General features: G+C 42.2%; 1 protein-coding gene across 1 annotated transcript in view; it reads left to right on the top strand.

Annotated features, from left to right (window-relative positions):
- The first annotated feature begins 342 nt into the window (after positions 1–342).
- Positions 343–11,291, top strand: part of LOC136946143 (chemokine-like protein TAFA-1) — an 87,171-nt gene continuing 76,222 nt past the window's right edge. The window contains exons 1-2 of the mRNA XM_067240372.1: positions 343–365; positions 2,537–2,673. Coding sequence (XP_067096473.1) covers positions 2,550–2,673 — 124 coding nt within the window. The 5' untranslated portion in view covers positions 343–365; positions 2,537–2,549. The remainder of the gene's footprint in view (positions 366–2,536; positions 2,674–11,291) is intronic.

Below are 11,291 nucleotides of genomic sequence, written 5' to 3'. Positions count from 1 at the left end.
CAGGCAAATTAACTCCTTGTCCTCACGAGAGCGTTCACCTCCAGAGGAGCAGTAGAAGAGACAGAAGGGAAAGGGGAAAGAGAAGGAGCTGCAGTCTGTGGTTGACATCAGGTGACATGATCAGCCCTCCATCCTTTCCTACTTTGTGACTGGTCCCGTGGCTGTAAAGGTTTTTTTTTTCTTTTCTTTTTTTGTATCTGTACACGCAGGGATTTCAGACGGACTGATTCAAGGGGGGCCAGGGGAGGGAGTAGTAACAACAGAGAGACATCTCCCCTTTATCCTGCCTTTCGGCTAATTTGTGGACCTGGAACTTTCCCTTGGAAACCCTGTCTCCAGACTATGGATGGATTTAAGACTGACTAGTGAGTCTGTTGGACAAACGCTGATCTTGACAGGGATTCGTTTCTTCTGATCACACCACCCAGGTAAGGGCGTCAGGATATTTTGTGTACGTTGAAGGTGCATTGTAATCATCTTTTGTTAACTTGGAGAAGAAGGTGTTGCTATTCTACAGTATGGAGCACATGCTTTTAGAGTGAATCAGCGGAAGTCAGTCAAGAGAAAACACCTGAGTGAATAACGCATGTGATTAAACCTGCATTATATCCTACCTGTCATTAATTAAACATATCATGATTGAAACAAAGAAGTATAACAATGTATAGTGTGTCATGGAGTTTTGTACTGGTCACATTTGATCTCTCTGACTAATGTCCTGAAAGTTTTATATAGGCCTACATTTAAGTAGGGCAGATGTTGCAAACATATATCGTTGTGACAGCACGTAAGTGACTGATTCCAAGGTTACAGCAAGTTGAATGTTCAAACCCAAACTGCCTGCTCTTCTCATCTTTCTCTCAGATGCCTGTAATTTTAGATCGAGATTTAGCAATGACGCATGAGGAAAGGAGACCTCAACGTAATGTTAATATTTATAGAGTGAATGTGATATTCCTACCGAGGCAATAACTAAATGTGCTATCTAACTGAAAAAAAGGGATGTCATTTCGGTAAACATTTTGAAAGAAACCCGTTGTCGTGGCAGGGGGCAACTCGCGCTTTTTTTCTGCTATGATTATCAGTACACTAGATGCACGTGAAGAGCCCGGCAATGTAACATGTATAGTTACTTGTCAATAATTGATTGCGATGTGAAGGTATGGTCTAATCAGAATATAAAATGAATTGTAAACGACTGAATGAACATGTGCGCGAGTCCACTAAAGCTTGCATGATTGCTTAATCGACGAGCACACGAGCTAGAACCCGTACGTTTTCAAAGTAGCAAACAAGCAATGTGCAAAACAAGGGCATCAACTAATCGAATAACTGAAATTGTCCTGCAATGTTAAAATCCACAACAAAGATTATAAATCCGCCAGGCCTGCGTTGTTATACAAATTTTTCTACTCTCCTTTTTCTTCTGTTCGTGTGCGTTGTCGATAACGCGACCACATTCTTGTTTTGACTTGGATGCGTGCCGATACTTCAGGATGCTCAAGCAGAACCAAAAGCAGGATAGAGTTAAAGAACAGCTTATTTTCCCTTTCTGACGTGCCTGCCTGTTCACGCAGAATTTTTATTCTTCTTCATATGTAGAGGTATACAGACCGTAAAAAGCTTACCCGGGGGAACAGTTTACATTTTGACAAAACTGAGGATTATAGAGATTTAGTGCAGGAGAGGGGATTACAAATATGCCGTAAATAATTAAATGCTTAATTTCTGGCCGTTGAATATTCAGTAACTGACTGTGTCAATGTCATTTGAGGGGGCACTTTTAAATTACGTCTTTAATCTTATGCATACTATTACTGTTGCCTGTTTATATAATGACAACGTGATTTTAAACTATGGAATGGCTATTCGTTCTATAGGCCCTACAAAACATCTTCATATGACTCTTCACATCCTATGTGTTCAGTAGGCCTGAGATATATAATTCCCCCGTTAATGAAAGATGATTATCGTCGCTTCTAGACGTTTGACTCAGATTCATGTTGCAGCACATTGTAATAACTTACTCTTGGTGTCGAAATGTTAAGGTACTTATGTATTATACTTTACAAACCTTACATTTAATTGATCTTTTACACTGTTCTAACATTTGTCACGGATACTTAAGATTATATTTTAGACACCTGAAAAGAACGACCTTGTGTCTGTCTCCCCAGACAATCCTTTTGTTTCCTAGGACATCCTCCACCCCTATCTCGTTCAATGTCACTCCATGATTTCATCCATTTCTTCTCTTTCGCTCAAACTCCAACCTTGCATTGCGATCATTTTTGCTATGTCTTCACTCCTATTTAGTTAAATCTTCTCGTGTCCATCACGGCTGATTTCTAACCTGACTGACTGAGTTGTTCTTTCTTGTCCTCTCCATCTCTGTCTGTTTGCCTGTCTACATGTCTATCTGTCTACATGTCTGTCTGTCTACATGTCTGTCTATCTGTCTACATGTCTGTCTATCTATCTACATGTCTGTCTATCTGTCTGTCTACATGTCTGTCTATGTCCTTGTCAAGGTTAGAGGTGTCCCTGCCATGTCCTGGTTGCTGTGTGTGTGGATTAGCCTGGGCCTCTTGCTGCTGTGCCAGGCTACACTCTACCAGACCATCCAGCAGCACCACGTGCCCCGGGCTGGGCGTAGCGACATCCAGTACCTGGGTGAGTACCGTACCCATAGCTACTTGTACCCATACCTGTTACTGTGCCCTGGCCTCATCCCAGGGACACACTATCTCTCCTTTGTGGTGTTCATTTGTTGTTGTGAAAGGGGAGTACTGTAGTTCTACATTACATTTAGTCATTTAGCAGACGCTCTTATCCAGAGCAACTTACAGTAAGTACAGGGACTTTCCCCCGAGGCAAGTAGGGTGAAGTGCCTTGCCTAATGACACAACGTCATTTAGCACGGCCGGAATCGAACCGACAACCTTATGATTAATAGCCCGATTCCCTAACCGCTCAGCCATCTGACCCCCAAGTTCTACTCCTCCAAATGATCTTATGTTGTGTCGTTCCATCAATGGTTGCTCTGTGGTGAATTGCATGCTAATGACACACTGTCTATTCTTTTGTAGTGGATGTTTGAGAGTGAGTTGATTTCCATGTTTGCTGAGCTGCAGCTGCTGGTTTAATCAGAGGTTAGAACCCCCTCCTCCTTCTCCTCCTCCTCCTTCCCTCCTCCTCCTCTCCTCTCCACTTCCTCCTCCCCCCCCCCCCCCTCCTCCTCCTCCGCGGCGCCAGACAGACAAAGAAGACTTTTTAACACGGAGACCTAGGAGGAGTGGATTTTCAGCGTCTGACTGCATCCTGAATCTATCAGCCTGCTACATAGATAGGACTGGCTCTAGGCTAAAATCCCCATCAGTATGCCAAGAGTTGGAGGCGGCTTTGATCACTGAGGCTTAGATGGAAATGACAATTATGTTTCTCTCTCATTCGCCCGAAGCATTCAGCAATTAAACCCAGTTCCTTTTCCACTGCAAGGGAGAAAGGGGAGGGGAGTCACTGAGGTGGGTCTGGTTCCCTCCAATAATGTAGGTGGAGCAGCGTTCCTAAGCTGTGGTGGTGTGTATTTGGTAGCTGCACAGGAGAAGTATTTTGTTCTTTTGGTTTTATTCAACAATGACTTTTTCCCCGAAGCTGCTGACGATGACAGTATTTCAAACTCAGTGTGGCTCGGCAAAATCCCAATGCCTGTTAAACATTGATGCTATCTGAGCTCGTTTCATACTCCTATCTGTGTTGCATCATCGAGGGAGAAAGCCGGTAATTGAAGCACAGCAGTGGAAAAAACAGCCATTGATTTCTGGTGACTTGTGATGGGCGACAAGATAGCTGAACACCAATGGGGGTTTTAAGCAGGTGGCTGAAGGAATGGTCTTGGGCTTACTTTTGGTGTGGAAGAGCTGACACAGTGGGATTCTAGAATGTGTAAGGGAGAAAGTCCTCACCTAAAAGCTTTCTGTTCTCATTAATTGGAACAAGAAGTTGAGAGATGAGCGACAGAAAGCTCCAAATGAATTTTTTAAAACTTTGCCTCCAGGTTTTTTAGGGGCCTAGTAGAGCTTGGTCCCTGAGATGTACAGGGAAGTGCATGCCCTACCGTGAGTGTCTTTTGAATTATGCAGAGGTCCACGTGAAAACAAAGAGAAAAGCTGGCATGCAGCATATAGGAAAGTTAGCCAGGTTATAAGCAAGTCAGAAAACCTGCTCTTTTATGTGAAAGATTTCATTAGCTCTTTCTCACACACATGCATGCACACACACACCAACTCACTCTGAACCCATTATAATGTGTGGCATTTTCTCTGGGGATTAGGCAAGAGAAATGCATGAACTAGAGTAGGTGAATGAGTGTGATAATGAGTGTCCAGGAAAAATAAGAATAAGTTAATATAATTTAGTGCTATATTAGTCATTTAAAGCAAGATTTTTCCAAGACTTTCCAGAGCTTGGTTAATGGATTTTATTTCAGACATTAATTTGCTTTCATTAGTATTTTTATGAGGCCAAAGCTTTCTGTTTTCAATAATTATGGTAACATGAGCCAAATAAATATCCGTAAAAAGAAACCTTTACTAAGACCAAACGATGATAGATGAGGTAAGTAATGGACAGTTACACTATATTGCATCCATAATCATTGTAGGATGTGTTGATGTTTGCTAACCTAATAATCAAACCCCCACATGAATGGGTCCTCGTTACTGTGGATGTAATGAGGACACTCATTTGTTGTTGTGAAACTGAATAGTTCTATTTACTGTAGGTCATGGTTTCTTAAGGAGATATCCAGAAGTAGGCATCCATCTTCCTCCACTGCTGTGGCCTTAACTGGTCTAACTACAGCTGCTTTCTCGGAATTGAAATGCTATGATGAATATTTGAATTAGAATTGATTTTATAATTTGAGTTTGCTATCTCGTTTCACTGAGAGCAGAAACACAGATATCCTAAAGAGCAGTACACAGAGAGCACATCTCACAGTGATAAATATGTTTGAAATGTTTCAGAAATCTAATGCCGTTGAATGGGTTGCTACTGTGTAATTTAAAAGTTGTCCTCATGTACGAGTGTGGGAATCATTGTTTTTTCGTTGCACATTACACAGTAACCCTGCCAAATTAGCTTCCTATGCACCACAATCATAACATTTCGTAAAGAGATTAGATATTGATGATACTCAAAACAAACATTTGTGGTTTGCCATTATTATTGCTATGTCATCTCTCATTATAGATTTAACCAAGCAATGTGAATGCTGGTCATGTTCTACAAGCAGCACTCAACCTCTGAACAGTGTTGTGATTACAGCACACTGGTGCTTTAGGCTCATTAGGCTATAGGTTGTGCTGATGGTTCTTGGTTGGGCATTGATGTGGAGAGTTGATGACTAGTGCTTCAGTTTTTTATAGGGGTAAGTGAATTGTGGGTGATGGACAGATGTTGGTCCGGGTGTGGAGCATGGTTGAATGCCTATAAAACCACATGAAGCTGAACAGGCGGGGACGCACAGACAGTGGGCTGTGGATAGATCTCAAAGCAGAGGAAGCGAAGGTCATGTTGTATTAGATACAAATGTAATCCTCAAGCCTGCTCAGGCATTTAACAATATTTGAAAAATCGGCTTATCCCCATCTGCAACACTGAGCTGACAGAATAGACACTGTACAATGCATGCATCCCAAAAAGTATGACTGGAGATAAGGATTCAGCTTGTTTTTACATATTTATCGGAATATTTCCGTGACAAATCGGGTGGTCACTGCCGAGGCTCAGAGTGAGTAACGAGACGTCTGACTGCTCCGTCACCTGCCCAGGAAGAAGCGCTGCTTCCTCTCCCATGAGCCCCTGCTCCACAGCCTCCCTCCCGTCCCTCCGCCGGGCAGAAGATTGATGGCGGCCCGATTCTGGGCAGCCAATTCTGGTCTCTCAAGAAATAATCCAGTACATTGACAGATGAGCTGAATGTGACGTGGCGCTCAGGCCCGCCTCCACTTCTCTCTTCACCTGCCAGCACACACGAGTGCCTCCTGCCAGGCCTGCTCCTGGAGATGTCCGACTGCTGTGGAGGAGTCTTGTCTGGGTCACATCGGAACGCACTGTCCAAGGGCTGAACATCCATATGGGACTGTTTCCTTTAGAATTGGGTGTCTGTCTGATGCAGTGTCTTGTCTTGACAATCAATTGCATTTTCTGTCTTTGAGATATGCATGTTCATGGTATGGTGATAAACTAGCAGAAAATGGCCACAGTGGAGTACTGGACGCAGTGCACTTGTTACGCTGACAGCCTAATGATTTCTACATGGGAAACATAATATATTATCCAATGCATAAAATAGAGGAGGTGATGGTTTGTAAGAGGAAGCCCTTACTACCAAGGCAGTGCTATTATAATGATTTAGATCATTGATTTGAAATTGCTTACAATGACTAACCTAATCACAGATGATTGGGAGGCGTTTTAATTAGCTTAATGTTCAGCGTGCCATAATATGCAATACTCCCTCAATCTGGGAAACCTTCTGAGGCAGAAGAAAAAAATATTTAATTACTATGATTATCAATGACAGAAATAACCACACACAGTTTAAAGTGTCTTAAAGTTAAATGAGATTAATAGTGAGAAATGACTACTGTACACTGTACACGAACAAGGTTGAAAGTTTATGTTGGTGTGGCCATTGGGCTTCATGTGTTATGACATTTAGCTGTTGGTTGAAAAGGAATGTGTTTTGTATGTTCCTCTGATGTGCTTTGGACATACAGTAGGCGTGTGTGCTGATGACCATTGATCTGGATAGAAGAGAGGATGAGGACTACCTTGAATTCCAGACACTTACATCTGAACGCTTGATTGATTTTTCCGTCAGCGGCTGCTTTAGAAGATGGATGGTTTATCTCAAGTGTTTGTTTGGCAATTATCTGCACCAACACAAACTTCCAAATTCTCCAAGACTCGTTTCCAGGTCGTCTTCCTTTGCCTGCGATGGTGGTCTTCTTAAGATGTCTGAACTATGACATTAAAAAGAAAGACACTTCAGTAGTATTGCAGTGTTAAAACTGAATGTAGCTTCTCCCAGCATAAATTGAATATATTGTATGTGACTGATTTGTTTTGACAATTTTGGTTCAGATACTTTTGCATACAGCCACAGGGCCTGCAGTTTATGTCACTGAATGCAACTTGAGACTCTTTTATGTGCTTTTGCTTGGCTACAAATCTGAAACATTTTATACACACTTGATTGCAAGGACTAATTAGTGTGAGAATTGGAAACAGTATTCAATTAGATTTTTCTCACTTGAATAGATGGTGACTTAATCAGATTTGCGCAGTAGATAAAAAGGAAATGTTTGATCAGGTTGGCAGCAATGACTTAAGGTATTTTCCTGTGCAAACACATTGAACAAATAAACACACACACATACACATAAACACACACACATAAACACATAAACACACACACACATTGCTACCCCCCTGAGCACAGTAAGGACTGCGGGTCTTAAAATATTGTGACAATTTTCTAAATGAGGTGGCAGAAAGCAGAGCAGAAAATGTTTTCAAAAAAAGATTACCCCTCAACATTTTCGCATTTACTCAAAATCAAACAATGCACTGCTTTAGAGACTGAATTGCTCGCCGATGAAGCAAAATATTAAGTGACACAAATGTAATTAGAAACATTCATTTTCTTGCGTACCGTCTGAGACAGCCATCTTTTTTTGAGCTCAAAACCTCAAAGCCTTTAATCTGGTTCCACATTGGGTTATAATTGCTGTGAAAACTGAGGGCTTTAGTAGAGGGTTCATCGGTAAGGGCTCTTACTCTCTATTGCACGGCATGCCCTTCGAGATAATGAAAGCAACCTTTTTAAAGCCAGACTATAACCGACTGATCATTCCTGTGCAGAACACCACTCTCTCTCTCACCGGATTCTTTTTTTCTGTCCCACCCCCCACCCCCCAATCTCCTCGTCTCTATCTGCCCCTCAGACGATTTGTCATGGATCAGATGAGACAATTTGTCATGGATTAGTGCACTTAAATGTCTGTGTGATAGTGGAAGCAGTCACTGGAAAAGCTTAGGAATCCTATTACACTGTTTTTTATGGCCGGCGGGGGGAGGGAGGGATAGAGGTTGAATTGGCACTTTATATGAGCCTCATACCATCTCTTTTCTCTTACCTCTTAGAAACGCTGATTCATCTCAGGCCGACTAGGAGGAGGTCCCACTGATATTCATATTGAATTAATACAGGGCCTGTGTTGAATTATGTTTGAGTTCTGACTCTTTCTGTTTCGTCTCTCACTATACTCAGTCAGAGTTGCATTATAGTAATGTATTTCAAAGCTTCTGCCTTGCTTATTCAATGATTGCTAAGATGTATGAGCGATCATTATTATTTGAGTGTTTCTGATTCCATTAATAGAGGTACAAATGGAGATAATATGTAGTTTTATAATCTCTCTAGGTCTATTGAACACATTTTATACCGCTGTAGCAAGATTGAAAGATTAGTAGTATTAACTGAGAAGTAATGTCCTATCACTGGCTCTTCACTGCATGTACTGATGTTTTTTTAATGAAATTACGTGCTAGCAGATTAGATCCTGTTTCTTATCTTGTCTGTGAAGTAAGAAAGAACAGGTGCTGTTGATCACAGACTGCTCATTCCACAACTCCCGGTGAAAAACAAACAAGAGAAGACAAGCCAAATCTCCAATCCAGGAGGGAGGTGTCTCTTCACTGTCACAGATATGGGACATCCAGCACAGAGATTATCCAGTACTTGGCACCGTAGCGTAGAACCGTAGGAAAGTGTGATGACATTTATTGTAAATCCTTAATGGAGCTTTGTCTCATACTGCTTTGCAACCACTTCTGGCCTCTTTTTAGGTTTGGCTGAACAGAAATAGCTTAGGTGATGTTAATGAGGTAAGAAGACACAGGCAGGTAATTGAAATGCAGCAGGGATACTTTGCACCATCATTTAGAGCCACTGCGAGGGACTTGTGTAACTCATTTTGTGTTTTGTTAGTAGAGCACTCACTGCCGCAGCACCTCATTTTCTTGGTGAAAATTGATTGTTTTAAATGTTGTACCAATTTGCTTCTATTCGCACAATCCATTTAAATGTTTGCATTTTTCCCTACACCCTTTCAAATGTTGAACTTTTTGTGAATGGGTACAAATAATGAGATAGGTCGTTCTCAATGTACTCTTTAGTCACAGCAACAACTCTTCTCCTTGGAGGGGTACGTGGGCAGGCAGCCAATAAGATGACAGAACTCGTCTCTCGTTGTTGTGTTTTGACCTCCGTTGTCTTTGCCATCCAAATTTACTGGTTCTTTCAAAATGCAGCGTGCAACTGAAAACTTCACCCACTGTTCTGCCATCGTACAGGTTAACCCTCGTGCTGCCTTCGGGTCACATGACCCAAAGGTTCATAACGAACCATCGTTGTGTTTACCCAATTTTACCCAATACAAAAACAAATAAAAATAATTTTCTTTTAACCATTCCAATGTGGGGGGTCTGAGACAGCCCGACAGTTAAAAGAAAATGCTTCACTTAGTTTTTGTATGAGGTAAATTTGACGCAATACGACGGTGGGTCACAATGACTGATGGGTCAGAATGACCCGAAGATAACACAAGGGATAAAGTAAACACAGATGGAACAACTGATAACAAACTAGATTTGGCTTCAGATCTGTATCGATCGTATCTTTTCGCTTTGTTCCTGGTTTAACCGCAAAAATATTTATAGTTAACATCTGTAGTTTGGCCTTTCAAGCCTGGCGTTTGTAACGCTCCCCCAACATTCCATCTTTATGACTGTGTAAGGAGAAACATTTCTAGCAAATTATAGACCTTACTTTGAGATGTACTTGTCTGTAAATTCAACCCACTATACTTTCATTCGAACAGTGATGTCAAATGCAATGTTGTATGATGTATGATTGGAAAATAAAGACACTTCTTTCCGCTTTCTTGAATACATTTCTGCTTGTCACAAAGCATGAACACGAACCAATTGAAAGTCCCCGAGTGATCGGAAGCAGGGTGTAGAACGCTATTTGTCATGTCTGATACGTCCACCTGTACCTGAGCAGGTTCACTAAAGCAGGGTTGCACTGTCTCCTCATCTTTTGTATCATCTGGAGACCTGATCCCACAGGGAGATGTTGTCAGGGGGTTCCCAGACACAAGACCTGCCTGCTACTTTGAAAGTAGATATATTTTTGAGGCCGTGCTGAAAGCAGGTCTGTGTAATATATCTCCATTTGCCAGAACACCTCTGATGCATGCCAAGCTGACAGAGCATGTTCCATTGTGTTGCTTCCTGCTCTATCCCTGGCTTGTTACTGATTGGCTGGCAGTGTGATAGAATGAGGAACGGAGTGTTGTCACTGTGTGTCTGACTGTGTGGCCTAATGACCCAGAGGACTCCTCCTCTTCCTCTCTGTCTGGTCATTATACATCCAGCCCATCTGTCTAGCCCCCCCATCCCATCCCAACCTCTCCCCCCCCCCCCCCACCCCTTTCACCCCCAACCCCCTGCCCCCACACTCTTTATCCACAAACAACTGTATGTATCACGGTTTTTGGCTCTGCAGGGCTCCCAAAACAGATGTAAAACAACAGTTTTAGCATGGGCAATTAAGCAAATCTGGCAGTAGGTATTTAGATGCAATTTTATTTATAAGAACCACAGGTCAAGCTGGCTAGATACGATTTTCAGTTCTGCATGTTCTGATGTGCATTGTCCCAGAAGTTCCCACAGTCTGGGCAGAAACCACCGCCCATTACCCTTTGAATCCACCTCAATGCTGTCTTCACTGCAAAAAGGACAAGATACCTTCTGAATGGCCTCCAAGCTGGTGCACGTTCATAAAATCAAATCTGACAGATTTGTTATGCTCCTGGATTGGGGGCAGAAAGGTACAGATAATGTGTACGGTGTGTTACTACATCAAAACAAGATAGTGCTGTGCCATGTTTTAGCCATGTTTTTCTGAGCTCTCCTCCAGCCCTACCCTGGCTCTAGCCAGTATAACTGCAGCACTGTGCAGATCAAAGAAAACCCAACAGTAAGTCCCTCTGTGGGGCCTGTGAGGGTTGGGGTTAGATTGTCTGAGGAGAAGCAAGGTGCTGTGGGAGCTGTGCTCTCCCTTACAAAGATACAAGCTTTCATCCAGTACAATATGGCTTTTGAATTTAAGGAGTGATTGTCCGACAGGAACTGGTCTTAATGCGGTAGTCCTT

This window comes from Osmerus mordax, chromosome 1 (genome assembly GCF_038355195.1).
Source record: "Osmerus mordax isolate fOsmMor3 chromosome 1, fOsmMor3.pri, whole genome shotgun sequence".
Taxonomy (NCBI): domain Eukaryota; kingdom Metazoa; phylum Chordata; class Actinopteri; order Osmeriformes; family Osmeridae; genus Osmerus; species Osmerus mordax.
The sequence above is the reverse complement of the archived record's forward strand: the minus strand, read 5'-3'. Positions and strand labels throughout refer to the sequence as shown.